We start from the raw sequence: 23,769 nt of genomic DNA, 5'->3' as shown, positions 1-23,769 counted from the left end.
GACCTCTATCATTACACACTGTGATAGTGAGTACGGGGAGACCAAATGAGGCTTCTGATAAGAAAGAACTTGAAAGATAGCTTGGCATCAAAAATTATGTAAGAAGCTAATAAAGAATGATACCAGACAGTATATAATAAAGCACTAAATTACATGATATAAATAGTGTTTTTAAAAAATAGGTAATAGTAACCTGGATCCTTGTAACAACCCCAAATAAGTTAAATAATGTATGCAAAGTCACTCAACATTGAGCTGTGATTCTGAAATGCAGTCTAATTGCAGAGCTTTGCTCTTCAGTGGGTGGGGGAATAGGTTATACAGACTAGATGAGATCTGAAATGGAGCGTGACTCTGAGGAGTGCCGTCATTTGACTTCATTCTTGATAATAAATTGTAGAAGTCAACTTTCTATTCTCTGCTGCAATAAAATAACTTTACAATCCTGTCATCCTGATGGTTAACCAAACAGTTGTTTTCATGGTGTTTTTTCCTAGAGCTTCGCTCATGTAAAACCATATTCATTACCCTCATGTGCAACACTTTGGAAGATGAGCTACAAAATAAGGGGTAAGGGGGAGGTGAACATGGCCTAAGCAGAGAATTTCTGCCAGTTGACCTTGATCCATGACTCAAGCCTGTGTGGGCACCATTCTGGCCACAATTCTCAATCTGCTTTGACAGGAGTTGACATCGTAGTTTGAGGCTGATTCTTGGCAGAGGCCTATGCTTAAGTTGTCAGTTGAAGGTAGTTTCTTAAGAGCCAGAAAAAGAATATATTCAGTTTATTCTTTGAGGAAGCTTGGGGCATTTGAGCAAGGCCCTGACTTATATAGACTTGTGGTTGTGCTCTTTGTAGCCAGTGGTCAGGGGCGATCATTTCAGTACATACTGCTGTGAGCTTTCTTCTTATTTTTCCCTTGGGCTTAGAAATGACCTATATGACCAGATAACAAAGGCCTGTTATTCCTTAATCAGTGAATTTGCATGTGTTATTTTTCTGTGAGAATCAAACTGTAATTATAGTTCTACCTCAAAACAACCATTTGACTTTCTTAAGGTATTTATATTAGCATATATAAAATTTCTGTGAATACTGATCACACTTTTGTTCCCTACTTACCTTAATCCTGACTTGTAGGTGCCCTCTCTGCACCATTCTTTGTATTTTTCATAGTTTAAGAAAAAGTCATTGAAGTTTAAATTTAAAACATACAGTAAAGTACCCAGTTTGGTACTTCATTTATATAGGTTTACAAAGTACTATGTATGAGTGTATATTTATAAAGCATATATATGCAGATATATTCCTATATCTATACATATCTTGCTTTTGTAATTTTTTAGACTAATATTAAGATGTCCTAGGCTAATTTATATATCCATATTATATATACGTATTACACATATAAGCAATTTTTGTATATATACACACACAGTAGTTATATTAGCTTTGATATATATGTACACACATATATATATATACACATACCTACATATGCATAGATATGAATGCACATGCATATGCTTTTATAATTATTTCTTAAACTAATTTTTAATGATTTAAGGTATAAAGAATTTCACTACTGGAGTCCCATGATGAATGGTTAATATGCTGCAGTCTTTTAATTAATGGCTTAGACTGTGAATGTAAGAAGTTATGATGAAACAGATTTTATTTCCTGAATCTTGAAAAAAGCTATATTATGTGGTTTGTGTTTAGTTTCACCTCATATTTAAATATTTTGAGATTCCTATCTGAAAGTCATTAAGTACTTGTGAGGCATAGTTCTTGTGAGTTAATTCTATAACTTGAGGAAGGTAGGGATTGGCTCCAAGAGTGAGATAACCCTATGGACCTGATGGTGTGGGGATGGCGTGAGGTAGAGGTTGTGGAAAAGTTGGATTTTAAAATAAGAATATAAAGTAAAAATCATTTTAAATGAAAATTTCTCATGGAAATGTTTTAAATTGCACATGAATTGTAATGTATGCAGTTGGGTAATACGACCCTGGGAGACCATGCAGATACAAAAAGAAAGTTCAAGTGAATGCTGGGCACCCTAAAATCAGTAGGTGCAACCAAGAAAGATAATCCAAGAAGTGAGGCTGAGAAAGTTTGTCCTGTTATAAGGCAAAAACCAGGAGGGCACAGTGGCAAATGCCAGGAGAAAAGTGTTGTAAAAACAAAAGCCTAGTGAATGTTTCTAAATGGCCAATATGAGAAGAACAGAAGTGACTGTTGAATTGGAAATGTGGAGGTCTTCGATTTACCAAGTCATCTTCAAGAGTGGGTTCACAAAAGAATGCAAAGTTAAGAAGTGGAGAGTAAGATTATAAGAAAGTTATACTTTTTCTGGGCAAAGAAGTGAGATGGTGAGTAGAAGAGAATGTGAGGACAAGGTCTGTCTTTCTAAGGAGATACTAGATTTAATGATATTTCTCAAAGGTAAAGAAGAAACCACCTCACCCAGAGATAACTGGGGATATGTGGGGTTACTTTTTGGTGTTCCCAATTACTGCTGCAGCTGGTGCTCAACACCCTTCAGAGCTCAGGGCATTCTCTCTTGAGAAAGAACTGTCTTTCCCCAAAAGCACTTGAACCACTTATAGATTGATGCCAGTGGTTTATCTTGGGCTCTGTTTTCATTTGAGTCTCTCAACAAAAATATCCAGGCCTCACATGAAGGTCCATGCTATCTGAAATTTCTTCACCAAACCTCTGACAGTTGCTGGATTTGTCCTTGACTGGTCCACCTTCGCTCACCTGTATTCCAGAATCAGTCGCTGAGACCAGGGCAATTCCAGACACTGTTTCCTGCACGCTCATCCTCGAGAAACCCCCAGGATGAGGAGTGGGGTGGTGCTAATTAATGACTGTCCACTCGTGGGGGCGGGGAAAAAGTGACTTGCCCCACCTAACTCCCAGAACTGCACACAGTGCAGAAAGAGAGTAGCTGCTTTTGAGGTAGTCAGATTCTTGTAAGGACAATAATCATTGATGAATGATACAAAACGACTATAGTTATAACTCAAAAATGTATACTCCATAAAGTCCAGACAGGACAAATAGCATGGTCTTGAGGGAAATAGAAGCACTCATCATCAGACGACCTCTTCCCCTCTTTCCTCCCATGTGTCTTATTCTTGGGATTTTCTGAGCCCAGGTCAGGGTTTATTCATAGCATAAAAAGAGAGTGTTAATGTCTCTCCCTATCTTTTATCTTATAAGTGCATTACAGTGCTTATTGATAATACACATTATTGATTATGTTTATTGATATGGTGTTTATTTTTGATGCTATAATAGGTGTCATTGAAACAATGCATTCCCAAACTTTTAATTTATAATTAAATACTGGAAAATAGAAATAAGCTAAATTCTTTATCAGATCAGTTTGTTCTTAGAACTTTTCTGCCTGTCATGAAGATGAACAGAAACCAGAAAAATTTATTTAGCATTTAGCCACATCCCATTTAATCTTATTTACAGTACAAACAGAGGATGCTGCTTTAATTAGCACCACCTCGTCTAGGTGACTAAAATTTGGAAACTACTTTTGGAAGTTGTCCAAAACAAAAATAGTAAGAGTACAGGGTCTGAACTAAGGACTCTTCCCCAGATTTCCTAATGCATCTATAATCTCAACAAGTCTTTTGTAACCATCACTTGAGGTTGCATGCACTGTCTCCATTTAGCTGATAAAGAAGCTAAGAATCACAATGACCAGGTAATTCGTCCTAAGTCGTAACATCAGCAAATGGCACAACCCCCTTCTCCTAAGGCTGGAGTTACAGAACCAGAGCAGGTAGGACATGACACATGGCTCGTATGTGTCAGAGAAAGAAGGAGACCCACAGCAAACCATGTTCCTGCTACTAAGCATCAGCCGTTTCCCACATACTTGCCTTCAGTTACCGATGATTAGTTAACCTTAAGACATTTGTTTTTATCCAAGCCAGGATTGGCCATGTACCTGCTCTGTGTTCAGTCATTCTTTCCACTGTAAATTCAAACCGTATATCTGATCTATTGCTCATAAAAGTTTATTTTTAAGTATTGATATGATTTATACAAATTGAACTGAAGCTCAAAACCTTTTTATAAGGAAAAGAATGTTTTCAGATACTAATGATTTGAGTAAGGATACAGAACTATCTAGTGTGTTTGTTGCAGCTTTTTATTTTTCCTTTAGTTTTCTTTATAATTCTTGTCCTGAAGATAGAATTCCCATGACTTAAACCTCTGGAGAAAAATCATCATCTTAGGCTCTCCTGGACTTTTTAATTCCTTTTTTCAGTAGCATTTGTATATTTGCCAGCTGCTGCTTCCCATATTCCTTCCTATGGGGTTTTGCTTAAAAAAAAATCTATGCACACTACTAGAAAATCAAGTTTAGAAACTGGGACCCTATCATTTGTCCCTGAGAGCCCCCTACTTGTCCCACGGCTCATCTGATGACCTGGTTGTCCTATGGTCTCTGATCTGAGAATGCTGCGAACATACCTCAAGGGATTCCAATACATGTTTATTTCTCCCTTTTACTTCCGAAGGTGTCACAATGACATCTGCTTAAAAATGTATCAGAAATACCTTTTCCTCTGTAGCTGTTTTTCCATTTGTTTCCCCCCACCCCACCCCCATCAGTTATCTTTATTTGGAACATTTCGTCACTTTCAGTCCTTGCTTTTCCTGTGTATTTTCCATGCTGGTAAGACATCAGGGTTTTGTCCTTGTGATGTCATCTCTGGAGCCTGCTCTCATTTGGCATCATTTTGCTATCATTGTATCATAATAACCACTGTTCACTGTCCTTTGCTCTTACCTCTTTACTGGAGCTTTTATGTTTTTAATCCAGTTTTCTACTGCTAACCTGTATGGGAAATATTATTAGAAAGCCTGAATTATATTGCGAAGACTTTTTGCTGTTATTTGTCTTTTTATCATAAGGAAAAAGAATGCAGACTTTTCTAGAATATTTTAGGCAGCTTGTGATAGTAGAAATGGAATGTAGTTTAGAGTTAGATTGAACTATATTTGAATTATGATACCATCACCAAGTAGCTGACATCCTTAGAAAAGTGATGACAATTCTCTAGGTCTGCATTTGCTTTTCTATTAAATAAGGATAATGATACTGACCTTACCAGATTTTTGGGAAGCTTAAAAATTGCACATATAAGATACAACTATGCCACATAGTGTTTGTTTATTATTGGCATTATAATTATTATTTTATTATAATTATTACTAGGTGGGCCATCTCACCTTTGAATCAAGAATAGTAAGTAACTGCTATATTTCAAGGAAATACAACAGAAAATCAACTAGACTACCTGGCCTCAAGGAGTTTATAATGTTTTAAAGAAGGTAAAATATGTACATATACAAACATCCATTATTTCTGCAGGTAACTATGTGATGGTTGTAACCACTACAAATATTACTCAGCACATCGCAGAACACTCTCTATGGTTTATATATTGAAGCTTAGAGAACTGAGCACTAGAGAACATAGTTCATGCATTTATCCCCAGACTGTTGAGCTGATAAGGGGCTGGCAGGGGATGGTGCATGAGTCCATCTGACTCTGCAGGATGTATTTGTACCCTCTGGGCTGTACCACTTCCAGGAAAGAATGTGGCAAGTATTGTAAGACGTACATAGTAAATGCCACTGGAGCCCCGAAAAGAGGAGTTGGGTCTTGCAGGGTTCATGCCAGAGGCCGTTTGGAGGAGGTCACATTTGAGATGGATCATGGAGGTGAACAGTCTCTTGACAGACAGAGGTGAAGAAGGGAGTGGCATGCATAAAGACCAGAGGTGGGGGCAGGAGCTTTCTGCAGTGTGTTTTCTGGGAGCATTTAGTTTAGCAAAGTACCTGTGGCGCTAACAGAGAAAACACTGGACTACAGGTTTGTGTCAGCTGATAGGGGTTTTAGAGTTTTCTCCCCAGCAGATAGGGTGAGACTCAAGGATTTGAGTGCTATGAATGGTCAGATCTCTGGATCAGTAGGCCTACTTTGCAGAGTGGAGTAGAATGCTTTGGAAGTGAAGAGAGAGAATCAGGATTCCAGCTGGGAGGCTCTTGCAAGAATCCAGCAGAGATTTCAGCAGTAGGGACAGGCAGGACAGGAGAGGGCACTGGGGTGGGGCACAGCAGGGCATGGCCTTGGCAGTGAGCAGCAGGTAGGCAAACGGCTCTGAGGTTCTAGGCAGGATCTCAGGAGAAACTGATTCCAGTAAGAGAAATGATGTCCCTAGTTTCAAAAGAAAAGGCGTGTAAGTGTATCATAAGGCTCTCTGGAGCCTTTCAATTGGGACCTCCTGTGCCCTCGGCCCTCGGCAAGGCCTCCGGTGGGGCTTCTCTCTAGCCTGTATGGTGGCACCCACATTTCCATCGTTATACCACGAGTGCTAACACAATACTTTAATTTCTATTAAGAGGCATGCTGTGTGTGTATGGGAGTGTTGCATTTCTACAGGCTGTCAGAGCTGAATCTCCCCTCAATACACTCATGGGAATGTTGCAATTCCAATCAAACCAGTGTCCTGCTTGAGTCCCTGTTTCCCAGGATGGGTGGCAATGGGAACATGCAGTTCTGTTTGTGGGTCACTGACTAATAATATATGAAGGAAATTCCACAGAGAAACTCCATTTTTCTCCCAATGTTGTTCCATACCATTAAGTATTATGTTATAAATAAAGAAAATGCTTGCCATTCATGGAAGGGTGGATGAGGGGAAGTTGGTCGAGAAATGTTTCTGTTGCCGTATAAGGGCTTTGAGTAATGGCCACTTTCTTTTTTCCCTCCTTCCAATTTCCTTTAACAGTGTTTGTCAGGTTCAACTCCAGCCATGGTTTCCCAGTGGAGGTGGATTCCGACACGAGCATCTTCCAGCTCAAGGAGGTGGTTGCTAAGCGACAGGGGGTTTCAGCTGACCAGTTGCGCGTGATTTTCGCGGGGAAGGAGCTTCGGGATGACTTGACAGTGCAGGTGAGTCTCCCATGCTGAACTGTTCCTGGGACGCAGCCAGCGCCATTGCGTGTGCTGCTTCCTCTGCCAAGCTGACATTCATGCATGAGATCTAATAGAATAAATAGTGCCTGGGGATTCCTTGAACTTTACTCCACACTGCTTCATTAATTCTGACCTTCTTAATTATGCATTAAAACAGCAAGCAGGGAGGATTGGAAGAACAACTGTGAGTAACAGAGAGAGAGAGAGTGAGAGAGAGAGGGGACACACAACCTGGGCTTAGTGAGCAAATGTTTACTGACTACAGGAGCAGCATGGCACAATTTCTGTGTCTCTTCAATTTCTACCTTACTTATTCCACTTGAATCTTAATGAAGAAGGATTGGAATAAAGTGTTCCAAATCTGGCAGCTCATGCGCTGCGCTGGGAGGCATTTGTAACCCAATTGTGACCCCTGGAGGATGGTCGGAAGCCTGCGCCTGTGGCTTGCTGGAGTTGGGGCCGGCTCAGGGCCTCACTTCCAGCCAGTACCAAGTGCTCCTGCCCCACGAGAGCCACATGTGCCCAGGCTGCGGGGGCAGGAAGCCTGACACACCCAGAAGTCCACCTTTGCACCGAATTTCTCTACGCTTCAGTTAACCTTTCCCTGGAACAGGCGGCCGAAATACCTGAGAGGGAGCAGCGTGTGTGCGCCCCTCTCCTGGCCCTAATGCCCTTGGGGACCGCAGACTCCTAAAACCATTAAAGCCCATATCTTTTTCATCTGGGTGTGATTTCTGTAGGAATATGGGAGCGCTGGAACCAGAATATTTTATGCTACCATAAGTTTTGAAGCTAGAGTTTCTAAGGCTCCTTACCTCTGCCATTTGAGTGGATGGCTTAGACTAATTGCTACAGGTGATTGATTTATTTCACAAACATATTGCTATAAGGTATTTACTAACTTCAGTTCTTTTTATTTTGACAAACACTTCTTAAGTAAGGGAGAGCTGGTTAGGCGAGTGGTGAAGTATGCCACGACCTACAAGCGGAAGCCTATAGTATGTTGGGGAAGCTAGCAAATACGGTTCAGTGGGTACTGAAGTCATTCGTTGTGAAAGCATGAAAAATCAGATGCTTTCTGTGTTTGGTTCATGTGACGCGGGAGGACCTCATATATACATTTTCCCCTTTGTTAACCAGCACAGATTAACTGCACTCCTGTTTACGTGGGGCTGGTGGGGGCCGCTGCTGCGCATGGCTGTGCCGTGTCCGGCTCTGCAGAGCCCCTTCTGTACTGATGTCCTATCACTGCCTCCTCTTAGTGCCGGTTATTTGCTGTTCTGTGAAATGCTTTGAAATTGGGGCTGACAAAGGAAGCTCTAGAAGCAAATTGTTCTCCTGCCAGTCCAGTGAACCTCGGATGGCAAGAGGCAGTAGCTCAACTGTCTGGGCTTTGCTTTTAGGCAATTTGTTGTTATAAGAGAACTGCCTGTGCTGAAGGGGTTTAGATTTTTTTTTTTAAACTGAAAAGCTTTTTATTCTACCTGCCAACCCCTAAATCCAAGAAGGTTTCTTTCACAAATAAATTATTTTAAAACAGCTCCTTGAACCAAAATATTTTGTTACCTTAAGTTTTGTAATTTGAGTTTCTAAGCTTCTCACCATTGCCATTGAGCGGATGGCTTAGATTAATTGCTACAGACAATTCATTTTGCCAACATTACTATAAGATATTTACTGGTTTCAGTTCTTCTTATTTTGACAAGCACTTCTTAAATATTTCCAATGTTCTGGGCTTCATAGGGGATTGCAAAGAAAGGAAAAACTCATCCCTGTTTTTGTGGAGCCTCCCCTTTTTTTTAGGGGTTCTAACATCAACAGAAATATTAGGGTGAACCATTTGGCATAGGTTAAAACTATCTAGCAATGTCATGTGGTTCCACCTAGTAGCTACAACATAAGGATGTTTAAAGCCATATGCAAAGAGAGACGTATGAAATTTTAAGTGTGGAGAAAATACATCTGAGTGCAAGTCACCAAGAAAGACTTCACGGATGAATTGAAACTCGAGTAGGATTTCAGAGATGGAGAATGAGCACGGAGTGTGCTTGGGAAAAGCCTGGCTTCCTGTTCTGCCTGAGCCCAGAGAAGGGGTTGCAGACGGGAAGAGAAGGGAGTTTGGAGCTATTACAGAGCTCAGCTGCCTTGGCCCTGGGTTCCATGCCTGGACAGCAGGGCAGAATCAATGCCGTGGCGAGGACTGCAGGTCTGGAGGCCCCGTTTGTTTTCAGCAAGGATTAGGGCCCTTTATACACGATGACAGTTCATGTCAGGGGGTCATCTGTGTGGAGATGTCTAGAACTTAGGTGTGGACTTCAGGGGCTCATTTTATGTTTAAGAACTACCTACCCAGTTACTGGAACAGTGCAAAATTGCCAAGGAGCAGAGGACAGAGGCTTGAGCACATCCTTCAGGTGGTGGGGGGGTGCCATAAAGGAGGCATTACCCATCCAAATGATGCTTCTGAGGATATTTTGGAAAAGGAACTTACTGATAAAGAGGTTTACATGCCGTGAAAAGAAGGAGGAGGCTGATGAAGAAAAGAGCCTTTGGGCATGGGGGCAGTTGTGGTGACCAGGAGTGGGGTCCAGGACTGTGGCTGGGGGAAGCCAGACTGTAGGAGTTCACGTGCGGTGCAGAATGTGCAATGAGCACAGCAAGGGGAAGGAGAGGTGGCAGAGGGGGTGGAGAGGGTGTCCGGGAGGAGCAGCAGGGCCTACACTGTGTGGCCCTTGGGTGTGTGCATCGCTCTCTTTCTACAGCTGGGGTCAGTGTGAAAATGCAGTGCTGTATTCTGGTTTTCTTTCACCTGACATTAGATCATAAGCCTTTTCCATGTTGTTATACAATCCTCATTTGTAAGTGTGTGGATGATACTCTATACAGTGTTTATATCGCAATACAACTCTTAGTATTTAGCAAGTATCTAGTTTCTAATATTACAAATAAAGATAAAACCATTTTTTCAAATGTTTTCATACTTAGAGAATGCAGACTCTCTGTGTTTCAGTTTGCTCATTTGTAAGTGGAAATAATTATAGTACCTATCCCACTGGAATTTAATTGAGGACTGAATTAGTTTATATAAATTCTTCGAGGATGACAAATTGTGAACATTATATAAATGTCAGTATTTATTACCAACAACATCATAATGGTTGTCGCCACCATCATTGCTAGGCAGTTACTTCGGAGTCTAGAACATCACCTTATAGCATAATACTTTTCCATCGTGAGTTGTGCATATGTCTGTAATAAAGAGTTACAGAGTGATAAGATACATATTTTACTGGGACAAATATATATATGTATATATCTCTGTGTGTGTATATGTAATATTTACACATTTTAAATATAAAGAATTCTATGGAGTTTATTATAAATATGTTTTTGAGCCTTACAAATACAGGTTTTACTTAAGAGCAGTAGAACTTGAATTCTGCAAGCTTAAAAACACTTTACGGTTCTTCTAAACAAATTTAGTAAAAAAGAACCCTACTGATGTAGTATTCAGCAGATTCATCATGACATTATTGCTCTTGAAATATATTTTCATAAAGTGGTTATCTGCCACACAATGTATTTGTTAGAAGCAAATTAGAAGGAGTTATACCATTTTTTCCTGCTTTATAAACAATGTTTTTGTGAATTTTTTTGTTATTTTCCTTATACTTACAAGAATGTGATATAAAATATTAATCTTTGACTTATTATTCATAACGGATTACTATTTTTTCTTTGTAAAAAGTTCTTATCAGCTCTTGCAACAGAGTATTCAGGGCCCATTCAAATCATGGGTCACCTCTTCTCCTATGCCCCAAGTCTAATACACTACATATCAAAAATCTGAAGTCATCTCTACATAGTTTTTAATTTATTATTCAGAAGTATATAAGGAAAATAACACATTTTAGTGTAGTCTGATATACCAAAGCTGATGAACTTTGTAATTAGATTAACTTAAAAATGGCAGGGACATGAGAATTTATATAAGGTTTTATTTGAGAAAAATTCATTGTATTCACATGAGCTCTATTATTATTAATATCATTAATATCAGTATAGGTTTATTAGGCAGTCTGTTAGACGATTAGAGCTCTCCAAAGAAGCAGAACCAATAGTATGTATAGATAGATAGATAGATAGATAGGTAGATAGACAGACAGACAGATAGATAGGTGGATAGGTACATAAATTTATTATAAGGAATTGGCTCATGCAGTTCCCGAGGGTGATGTGTTCTAAGGTCTGAAGTTGGCAGGCTTAGTTCCAGTCTGAGTCTGAACGACTGAGAACCAGGAGAGGCAGTGGTGTAGTTCTAGTCCGAAGGCTCACAGGCTCAAGACCCAAGAAGAGCTGATGTTTCAGTTCAAGTCCAAAGGCAGGGGAAAAAAACCAGTGCCCGGGCTAGAGGGCTGTTGGACAGGAGGCATTCCTTCTCACTCGTGGGAGGGGCAGCTTTTGTTCGGGCTTTCAGTAGATTGGAGGGGGGCCTGCTGTGACGGGGAGAGCCGTCTAATTTGCACAGTAAATTAGAATGAAATGTTAATCTCATCCAAAACACCCTCACAGATACCCCTAGACTAATGTCCGAGCAGATGTCTGGGCACCCCATGGCCCAGTCAAGTTGACATACAGAATTAACCATCACAGCCAGGATATGAGAAGCCTTGCAATATCTAATTAATGTTAATGGGAAGTTATTCTATTTGCATTCTCTTTGTAATAATGGGCTAGAATTACAAAATAGAAAATAAAAAATGACTTCTTTTTACATAGAAATGTTTGCTTTATGAAAGGGTTCATACAGATGGATGTTCATAAATTCCTTTAAACAAATATTCAATTTATGATGTTTAAAATGTGTATATACATTTAGAGGCCATCATTTCATAAATAGGTCATCCTTGCAGTAGGTTTAAAGGACATCAGTTTATTACCCCCTTCCTTCTACGCTTTATGATAGGACAAAAACTAAGTTTGAAAGACTGGAGACATTTAGACTTTAATAGCTTATGTTGTAAATATTAAAAATAAATGACCCTGAGAAGCCAAATTATATAACTGGCTATATTGTTAGAGATACATACTATATGCATTTAAAAATTTGTGAATAGTGAAAACCCACTTTCACTGACAGGGTGAACCATGTCCAGTGGCTAAATAGTTATTTTTTTTGAAATCTGCAAGAAACTTATTTTCAGAAACATTATAGATTGTTTTGGTTGTATCTTTAATTTACCTGCTAAATTTTTAAACTTTAAAAACTGGACAAGGATATTGTGACCCTGTATGTTCTTCAAACCACCTCTAATGTAATTAACTATTATTAATTTCAATTCTTGAAAGTGGTGTTTTCTTAATGTTCTTTAAATATTTTTCAAACATTATCATGTCTTTTTAATATAGTTAGGCTGTATTTTTTCCTGATTATATGATTAATATATAATAGTTATAAGCATTCAAAAGATATTCATACCTAATACATTGTAGCATAAAATAAACATAACTTTTACATGCACTGGGAGACCAGCAACTCATTTGACTTGCCTTATTGTGATAGTATGGCCTGGAACTGAGCACACAATATTTCCAAAGTATGCCTGTCTTCCTCAGTATTCTTATACAATGTTGAAACATGTTTACAACTATTTAGTCACTATTATTTAGGTGCCTTTTGTCACTTAATGTGCTATATTTCACAGTAAAAGCAAAAAACATATATGAGAAGTTACCTGCTAAGAAAAAGAAAATAAACCTTGCACATGAGTGATTTAATGTTCCTACTAACAAATGATAAATAAACATGTTAGTGTATTGAAGAGAACATAGAGGGCTAGGGGTGGTGTATATACTTGGTGGGGTCTACACTTGTTTTCATTTTATTTTTTTCTTTTCACAGTGAACATGGATAATGTGACCATTATAGCTTATCATATAAAATAGGACACTTTTGATAATGAAGGAAGACTCTATTAATAATTATACTAGGACAAAAGATGCATGCTGGTAGTGTCCTGGGCTGACAGAGATGAATGGTTACCTCGGGCAGTATTTCTAACACTTAGGAATTTCAACTTCTTTTAGAAAGAATTTTTTATGGCTTCCTCCCAAGCGCTTTGAGAAATGATAGTTGAAGACTACAATCTTACAATGAAAATTTTCATAATTACTTTGGCTTTTTAACAGGTTAAAGTTATTTTAACAGTTATAATAAAACTGATATCACATTTTAAGCAATTTCACAGAATTCTCCGTTCCTGGAGGGTATGTCTGCAGACCTGTTTGAAAAGTAATATTGTAGTATAATTCTTTATTTTTTATTATTATTTATTTTTATATATTCTTTATAGTTTATTATTATAGTATTGTTTATATTAATATAGTATAATTGTTTTCTTTATACATTAATAATTAAAATATTATACTAGATACATTTTATTGGCAATATTTTAAGAGTTACTTTAAAGAATTAAAGTAAAATGAAAAAATATGGATGTCAAAAATGGGTGACCTGACACAGATTTTACTTTTGGGGAGATGGAATAGATAGACTTTTACCTTTTCCTCCTGCTGGTATACTAAAACCCTGGATGTTGCATGTAATGCAAACATGAAGATTTGGAAAAGTGGCAAAAAGAATGCAGATTAGCTAAGGGCCTCAGGGTCCAAGCAACAATAAGGTGTGAGTTCCTTGGATTTTCTTTTTACTATCTATATATCCTAGACTTGAATCTGATAGAACTGGTTACCTGGAAAGACCAACGTGTGCTGACACACACACACACACACACACACACACAAATAAAATCCCCAAGAAAAACCTGCTGTCTCTCAAAGGACCAGAAACAGAGTAGCTTAGCAGCACAGTAAACTTTTAGACAATAGCCATTCTCCAGTTAAGCACCATGGAAAAACTGTGGCCCCACTCTCACCCCTACCAACAGTAGTAAAGGCTGAGTGGAGAGCCTAGATTGCCTCCCTTGAAGCGCTGAAGCAAGATGCCTCACACACCTGCTGAGGTGTTGTCAGAGAAGGCCTAGCGTGCAGGTAACATGACTTCCACCATCCCCAAGGAGTGATAAGGTCACCCCTACAGTGGTGTCAGGGGAGACTGTGTGTGGAGCCAGAACATCTCTGCCACCAGCAATAACAAGGAGTCCCTGCTTCATGTCAGGTATCAACAGATAATGAGTGGAGAACCTGAACTCGTATTTCCACTGACAGTAATGAGATGGTACTGAATTTCCTTCTGGAGTTATGTCAGAAAGTGCCAGTTAAATAAAAGGTTTAGTAAGATCCGGAGTCTCATACATAATGAGAAAATGCCCAAGTTTCAAAGGAAAACCATGAAGAACCATAGAGATCTTAAACTGAATGAAAAGACAATCAATAGTTGCTAATATTGAGTTGACAGAGATGTTAGAATATCTGACAAATATTTTAAACAGCCTTGATAAAATGCTTCAATGTACTTTCAAACTTGCTTGAAATAAATGAAAAAAATAAGTATGAGAAAAAAATATAAGTTATAAAGAAGAATCAAATGGAAATTATAGAACTGAAAACTACAGTAACAGAAAGCTCAGTGGATGGACTCAGCAGAATAATGGAGGTGACAGAGGAAAAAGTCATTGAACTAGAAGAACAATAGAAATTGCACAATCTGAACAGAGAGAAAAGAATCTAAAAAAAATAAAGAAAAAAATAAGACCTTCAGAAACCTTTGGGTATAAATAACGTTTAAAATTTGTGCGATCAGAGTCTTGGAAATAGAGGATAAATGAAAGTGGGATTAAAAGAGTGCACAAAGAAATAATGTCTGAAAACTTCCAAAAATTGTGCAGGCAACATAAAACTCCAGATTCATGAAGGTGAGGGAATCCAAAATTGGATATATTCAACAAAATCATAATTTAACTGAAAACTAAAGACAAGGAAAAAAATCTTGAAAGCAGCTAGAGATAATGTACATCTTATTCATAATGGCAAAACAATTGGAATAATAGTGGATTTCTCATCAGAATCTATGAAGTCTGGAAGGAAGTAGCACATTTTTTTCAAGTGCTGAAAGAGTAACTGTCAATCCAGAAACCTGTACCCAATAAAAATACCTTTCAGGAATGAAAAGAAATCAATGTATTTTCAGATGAAGAAAAATTAAGAGAAATTATAACCAGTGAAACTACCCAAAGAAGAATGGATCAAGGAAATTATTTAATAAGGGAAATGGAAATGGTAAAAGAAGGAACTTTGGAACACCAGGAAGGAAGAAAGAACATAAGTAAAAGAACAGTGAACAGAGATATGTTTAATTACAATAGACTTTTCTCCTCTTAAGTTTTCTAAATTATGTTTGAGAGCTGTAGCAAAAATTATAACATCTAATATAGTTCTAAAAATATGTAAAGGAAATGTTTAAGATAAATATAAGCAGAGAGGTAAAAAGACATAAATGAAGTAAACTTTCTATACTTCACTTGAACCTATAAACCGACAATCCTAGTAGAGTGTGACGAGTTATGAATGTATGAACAACCACTGAAATAGCTGAAAGACTAAAAGATAAAACTGTGACACCACCAAATGCTGGTAAAAATGTGAAGAAAGTGGGTCACTCATATTGCTAGTGGGAATATAAAGCGGTACAGCCACTCTGGAGGAGAGGAGGGGTTTCTTTAAAAAACTAAGCATGCACTTATAATTCAATATTTTGGTCATACTATTGGTATTTATTTATTATTTATGTATTACTTATTATATTTATTTATTATTTATCCCAGAGAATCATCTCTCTCTCACACACACACACACCTACACAATACTCAATTGCAGCAGCCTCATTCACATTAGCCAAAAACTGGAAAGAGCCCTGATGTCCTTCAACAGGTGAGTGATTAAACAAACTGTGATACATCCATGCCATACTCAACAAGAAAAACAAAGTATTAATATATGCAAAATTTTGGTTGGATCCTAAGGGAATTATGCTTGTGAAAAAAAGCCAGTCTCTAAATGTTACATACTGAATGATTCTATTTATATAACATTATTGAAAGGATAAAATTATAGAAATGGAGGAGAAATGAGTGGTTCTGAGGGGTAAAGGAAGAGGTAGAAGCAGGTGGGGGGACTGTATGGTAGTAAAAGGACAGCAGGAGGGGGCTCTTGTTGTGATGGATGTTTTGTTCTTGACTGTACCATTACGGTGGTGCAGTTGTGATGCTGTACTCTTGTGCAAGATGTTACCAGGGGGATAACTGGGAAAAGTGTGCCTAGGATTTCTGTTTCTTATAACTACATGTGAATCTACATGTATCTCAAGATAAAGTTTTTACACACACACACACACACACACACACACACACACACACACACACACACACACAGAAGCTCCACCCTCTTCCATAGAGCAATGGACATGATCTCTTCCTATGGAAAATAAACAAGCTTGTTACTTGCATCTAAAATGGATAGTATTTATTAATAAATGGGTTTCGACATGAAAAAATAGAAAATAATTTAACCTATTCTCAGAGACATTTAAAGACTAATTCAACTTAGGGTCAGTAAAACTTACACAAGTATTAAGGAATCTTTCTTGAATTCTTAAACAGAATCTTTAGCATCTTATAGATCTGGGTGAATATGACTAGTATTTATTGTCCAAGGGTTTACCAAATATTTCAAATAAACAAGCATAAATAGTTTCTGAAAATTGTGAATCCAAGGTTGTACGTATTTTCCAAGTTTATTTAATAATCCTACACTGTAATTTTAGGAAATAAATGGGCACCTCATGTAAGTATTGTTATAATGATTAGAGAAAACATTCACATAAAAATTGCTCCCCTTTTATTGGTACCATACATTTATGTAATAGAAGGAATTCAAGGATAAAATTATTTCATTTATAAACTAAGTTTATTTTAAAATTTTTACTTTTTCTTTTGACTACAAGACATAAAGAGGCTAGATTAAATTTGTACATAGAATGCAGTTCCATTGTGATTTTATTTTGTATATAAAGAATTCTGCAAATGACACTATAAATGGACAATGTATTTTACTTAAGATTCATTTTTTCTCTATAAGACAAAAGGTTACCTCCCTTTATACTCAGAGAATAGTCATTCAATGATTTCTTTGTATGTATGAGTACAGTTTTGTAAAGGAGACCCTCAAACACTTCAGGAATAATACAAGCATTTTCTCCAAAGGCTTGACTTGCTAATGGAACTTACTGCTGGCCTCATTCATTCAGGTAAATGTGGATACCCTTTTGAGTTCCTCCTAAGAACTGGTACATTATTATAGCAGCTGGATAATACTGCAAGTGTCAGAGTCTAGAATCAAAGGATGATAATCTGTACAGAGCAAGTGCTCACTTCAGGAAGTCACTTATTTAATCTGTTTGTGTCTGGCTGTTTATATGTGTCAGTCAGAAAAACTCTCTAAATTACTATTTTTTTTGCATAATTCAGGGCCCTCAGAAATGTTATTTTTCTGTTGAAAGGAAGTCTTGACATTTGTGTGCCCCTGTGGACTTATGAAACATCTTTGAGGATTGCCATGGATAAATGCAGACTTGAAGAAAAAATTGAGATTCTTTAGCTTTTAAGAGGCTGAAAATGTATAGTCTGTGGATTTATTTAATAGGCTCCCATCTTACAGGTGTTTCCATTGCCCACATTGCACTCATACTCCCAGGGAGACAATGTGGGAAAGAATGAAACTCTGCAGCAAACTGATCCCCCAAGTCTTAGCATAGGATGCATTTTATTAGTGTGTATAAGACAAAGCCTGTCTCACAGGAAGCCTGACAAACATGTGAGAAGAATAATCACACACCGTGAAATTTTATCACTATTCACTGAAGGCCTTGTTTCGTATATCCTGTTGTGTTGTTTCTGTTATTGGACTCAAATTCCATCATCCAATTGACCTGATTTTGTTTACAATTTTATTTAATATAGTCATCATTTTTATTCTTTAGAGAAGAATTTAAAAACAAAATTCCTTGTTTCTAATAAAAAACAAGCTTCTAAACCAAAAGATTGTTCACTCCAATTCTATCCTTTTCTCTCTCCCTCTCACCGAGTAATTGTAATAAGCTTGAGATTATTGTCAGAGAACAATGAAAAGTTTTATATGCAAAAGCTCTTTAAGGCCTGTATATTAAACTCACTTATGACTGATAAATGTGAGAGTAGGCATTCTCCTTTATTTTCTAGTTGTAGGTGAGCTTAAGTCACAGGTTTTGTTAATTAATAGGCAGCACTGGTAAACATTTACTCTGCCGTCTTTCATTTTCTTTAGATATGAATTAAATGGGAGATAAATGTGTAAAAAAATAGTTGATTTTAGTTATGATTTTGGTGATGCCCATAAGACAGAGAAAAAGTTAAATGGAGCAAGGAGAATTTTACTTCCCTGTCCTAATATGTTATATTAGCTTGTTTTCTTCAACTATTAGGTTTAATATTGATAAAATAAGAATATAGTTCTCATAAACTATTTAGCATCAGCAGTTTAATTAAGTGAATTAACATCAGATAAGTGACCCTTGCCACACAAGCCTTTCCAAGGCCTGAAGGATGTGCTAAGAGGGCACTCCTTAGCCCTGAGCTGAAACGGTGCACACACGCCCAGACTCGTTTGAATGGAAGCAAGACCTCAAATAGTCATGGTTTGTTGTATAAATTCATGATTTATAAACTTTTAGGAGAGTGTTCTAGCCTCAGTTAATTTCGAATTTAAAAAAATATATTTGTTTTAGCCTTCTGTGCATGTGTATCTTAACACAGATCAGCACACATTCATTTGGGGTATGCAGCTCTTGGAAAGAAAATTATAAATTTGTGTGTGCATTTGTGTAAAATCCATCTCATGGAAGGTTTTATTCTGTCAGTGGGTTTTGTTTTGCATTGAATACCTCCTTTCCTATTGTTGATTTTGGTTAGTTTGCTGTTGGTTAGTTTGTAGAACAGGTGTCACTCCTATGTGATTTAATATGCAGACTAATTATGGCATAGGACTCTGCTTTTTAAATTAATAAAACATTCTGACATTAGAGGGAGAAGTGAGGAATGTGAGAACTCTCTGATGTTTATGTTTTGGAGTACATCACAAACTGTATTTCAATTCTGTGGCCTTTTGAAAGCTCAATACAGGTTTTGCCAAGGATATTTTCTGTTCATTTTTATATCCTTAAGTGTTTCACATTGAATTGGATACATGTGTTTGCATTCCATTTATGCATAATTCATCAAAGCATTGCTCTGAACTGAGAGAAAATAGAAACAAAAACTTGTCTTAGACATTTCTAGTATCATTTAAAACTTGGACACTAAGAAGTTCAGAACCTGCAAAAGTATATGACACCTACTTCCTCAGTTTACCTATTTTGTCCCAAGTCAGTTCTGAGTAACACTGAGATGCACCCTGTACTTGGAGAAGCATAAATGCCTTTGATACATATATATTGTTATTATAGGGAGTTTTATGATGTCATCTCCAACACTCTTTTTTAAAATTTTTATTAAGGTATTATTGATATACACTCTTATGAAGGTTTCACATGAAAAAACCATGTGGTTACTACATTTACCCATATTATCAAGTTCCCACCCATACCCCAATGCGGTCACTGTCCATCAGTGCAGCAAGATGCCACAGATTCACTACGTGCCTTCTCTGTGCTACACTGTTTTCTCTGTGATCCCCCACCCCATGTGTACTAAACATAATACCCCTCAATCCCCTTCCCCCTACCTTGCCACCCGTCCTCCCACACTCCTTCCCTTTGGTGACAATTAGTCCCTTCTTGGAGTCTGCTGCTATTTTGTTCCTTCAGTTTTGCTTCCTTGTTATATTCCACAAATGAGGGAAATCATTTGGCACTTGTCTTTCTCCACCTGGTTTATTTCACTGAGCATAATATCCTTCAGTTCCATCCATGTTGTTGCAAATGATAGGATTTGTTTCTTCCTTATGGCTGATTAGTATTCCATTGTGTGTATGTACCACATCTTCTTTATCCATTCATCTAGTGATGGACACTTAGGTTGCTTCCATATCTTCGCTATTGTAAAAAGTGCTGCGACAAACATAGGGGTGCATATGTCTTTTTGAATCTGAGAAGTTGTATTCTTTGTGTAAATTCCAAGAAGTGGGATTCCTGGGTCAAATGGTATTTCTATTTTTATTTTTTTGAGGAAACTCCATACTGCTTTCCACATGGTTGAACTAGCTTACATTCCCACCAGCAGTGTAGGAGGGTACCTCTTTCTTCACATCCTCACTAGCATTTGTTGTTCTTAGTCTTTTGGATGGTGGCTATCTTTACTGGTGTGAGGTGATATCTCACTGTGGTTTTAATTTGCATTTCCCTGATGATTAGTGATGTGGAGCATCTTTTCATGTGCCTGTTGGCCATCTAAATTTCTTCTTTGGAGAAACATCTCTTCATATTCTTTGCCCATTTTTTAATCAGGTTATTTGCTTTTTGGGTGCTGAGGTGTGTAAGTTCTTTATATATTTTGGATGTTGACCTCTTGCCAGATATGTCATTTACAAATGTACTCTCCCATACTGTAGGATGACTTTTTGTTCTATTGATGCTGTCCTTTGCCATACAGGAACTTTTTAGTTTGATGTAGTCCCACAAGTTCATTTTTGCTTTTGTTTCCCTTGCTCGAGGAGATGCATTCAGGAAGAAGTTGCTCATGCTTATATTCAGGAGATCTTTGCTTATGTTGTCTTCTAAGAGTTTTATGGTTTCATAACTTACATTCAGGTCTTTGATCCATTTTGAGTTTACTTTTGTGTATGGGGTTAGACAATGATCCAGTTTAATTCTCTTGCATGTAGCTGTCCAGTTTTGCCAACACCAGCTGTTGAAGAGGCTGTCATTTCCCCATTGTCTGTCCATGGCTCCTTTATCATATATTAATTGACCATATATTGTTGGGTTTGTATCAGGGCTTTCTAGTCTGTTCCATTGGTGTATGGGTCTGTTCTTGTGCCAGTACCAAATTGTCTTGATTACTGTGGCTTTGTAATAGAGCTTGAAGTTGGGGAGCATAATTCACCAGCTTTATTCTTCCTTCTCAGAATTGCTCTGGCTATTCAGGGTCTTTTGTGGTTCCATATGAATTTTAGAATGATTTTCTCTAGTTTATTGAAGAATGCTGTTGGTATTTTGATAGGAATTGCATTGAATCTGTCGATTGCTTTAGGCAGGATGGCCATTTTGACAATATTAATTCTTCCTATCCATGAGCACAGGATGTGTTTCCATTTATTGGTATCTTCTTTAATTTCTCTCATGAGTGTCTTTTAGTTTTCTGAGTATAGGTCTTTCACTTCCTTGGTTCCTTGGTTAGGTTTATTCCTAGGTATTTTATTCTTTTTGATACAACTGTGAATGGAATTATTTTCCTGATTTGTCTCTCTGCTAGTTCACTGTTAGTGTATAGGAATGCCACAGATTTCTGCATATTAATTTTGTATCCTGCAACTTTGCTGAATTCAGATATTAGATCCAGTAGTTTTGGAGTGGATTCTTTAAGGTTGTTTATGTACAATATCATGCCATCTGCAAACGGACAGTTTAACTTCTTCCTTGCCAGTCTGGATGCCTTTTATTTCTTTGTGTTGTCTGATTGCCATGGCTAGTACCTCCAGTACTATGTTGAATGGAAGTGGGGAGAGTGGGCATCCTTGTCTTGTTCCCAATCTTAAAGGAAAAGCTTTCAGCTTCTTGCTGTTGAGTATAATGTTGGCTGTGGGTTTGTCATATATGGCCTTTATTATGTTGAGGTGCTTGCCCTCTATACCCATTTTGTTGATAGTTTTTATCATGAATGGATGTTGAATTTTGTCAAATGCTTTCTAAGCATCTATGGAGATAATCATGTGGTTTTTGTCCTTCTTTTTCTTGATGTGGTGGATGATGTTGATGGTTTTTCAAATGTTCTGCCATCCTTGCATCCCTGGAATGAATCCCACTTGATCATGATGGAAGATATTTTAGATGTATTTTTGAATTTGGTTTACTAATATTTTGTTGAGTATTTTTGCATCTACATTCATCAGGGATATTGGTCTGTAATTTTCTTTTTTGGTGGTGTCTTTACCTGGTTTTGCTATCAGTTATGCTGGCACCATAGAATGAGTTTGGGAGTATTCTCTCTTCTTCTACTTTTTGGAAAACTTTAAGGAGGATGGGGATTATGTTTCCACTAAATATTTGATAAAATTCAGTGGTGACACCTCTGGTCCAGGGGTTTTGTTTTTAGGTAGGTTTTTTATTACCAGTTCAATTTCATTGCTTGTAATTGGCCTCTTCAGACTTTCTGCTTCTTCCTTGGTCAGCCTTGGAAGGTTGTATTTTTCTAGAAAGTTGTCCATGTCTTCTAGGTTATCTAGTTTGTTACCATATAATTTTTCATAGTATTCTCTAATAATTCTTTGTGTTTCTGTGGTATCTGTAGTGATTTTTCCTTTCTCATTTCTGATTCTGTTTATGTGAGTAGACTCTTTCTTTCTTGATAAGTCTGGCTAGGGCCTTATCTATTTTATTTTCTCAAAGAACCAGGTCTTGCTTTCATTGATTCTTTCTATTGTGTTATTCTTCTCGATTTTATTTATTTCTGCTCTAATTTTTATTATGTCACTTCTTCTACTGACTTTGGGCCTCACTTGTTCTTCTTTTTCTAATTTTGTTAATTGTGGGTTTAGACTGCTTATATGGGATTGTTCTTCTTTCCTGAGGTAGGCCTGTATTGTAATGTACTTCCCTCTTAGCACGACCTTGGCTGTGCCCCACAGATTTTGCGATGTTGAATTATTATTGTCATTTGTCTCCATATATTGCTTGATCTCTGTTTTTATTTCATCATTGATCCATTGGTTATTTAGGAGCATATTGTGAAGCCTCCACGTGTTTGTGAGCTTTTTCATTTTCTTTGTGTAATTTATTTCTAGTTTCATACCTTTGTGGTCTGAGAAACTGGTTGATACAATTTCAATCTTTTTGAATTTACCGAGGCTCTTTTTGTGGCCTAGTATATGATCTATTTTTGAAAATGTTCCATGTGTATTTGAGAAGAATGTGTATTCTGCTGCTTTTGAGTGTAGAGTTCTGTAGATGTCTGTTAGGTCCTTATGTTCTAATGCATTGTTGAGTACCTCTGTCTCCTTCCTTATTTTCTGTCTGGTTCATCTGTCCTTCAGAGTGAGTGGAGTGTTGAAGTCCCCTAGAATGAATGCATTGCATTCTATTTCCACTTTAATTCTGTTAGTATTTGTTTCACACATGTAGGTGCTCCTGTGTTGGACACATAGATATTTATAATGGTTATATCTTCTTGTTGGATTGACCCTTTTATCATTATGTAATGTTCTTCTTTGTCTTTTGTGATTTTCTTTGTTTTGAAGTCTATTTTGTCTGAAAGAAGTACTGCAACTCCTGCTTTTTTCTCCCTATTTGTTGCTTGAAATATATTTTTCCATCCCTTCACTTTTAGTCTGTGTATATATTTGGGTTTAAAGTGAGTCTTTTGTAGGCAGCATATAGATGGGTCTTGTTTGTTTATCCATTCAGTGGTTCAATGTCTTTTGATTGGTGCATTCAGTCCATTTATATTTAGTGTGATTATTGATAGGTATGTATTTGTTGCCAATGCAGACTTTAGATTCGTGGTTACCAAAGGTTCAAGGTTAACTTCCTTACTATTTAAGA

The 23,769-nt window shown here is 37.3% G+C and overlaps 1 protein-coding gene across 5 annotated transcripts in view; it reads left to right on the top strand.

Annotated features, from left to right (window-relative positions):
• The window catches only part of PRKN (parkin RBR E3 ubiquitin protein ligase), a 1,215,897-nt gene that overhangs the window by 243,763 nt on the left and 948,365 nt on the right, over positions 1 to 23,769 (top strand). For all 5 annotated transcript variants that reach the window (XM_073219865.1, XM_073219867.1, XM_073219864.1 and 2 more), the window contains exon 2: positions 6,835 to 6,998. In XM_073219865.1, coding sequence (XP_073075966.1) covers positions 6,835 to 6,998 — 164 coding nt within the window. The remainder of the gene's footprint in view (positions 1 to 6,834; positions 6,999 to 23,769) is intronic.

Source organism: Manis javanica, chromosome 13, assembly GCF_040802235.1.
Source record: "Manis javanica isolate MJ-LG chromosome 13, MJ_LKY, whole genome shotgun sequence".
Taxonomy (NCBI): domain Eukaryota; kingdom Metazoa; phylum Chordata; class Mammalia; order Pholidota; family Manidae; genus Manis; species Manis javanica.
Note: the sequence above shows the minus strand (reverse complement) of the source record. Positions and strands in the feature narration are given on the sequence as shown.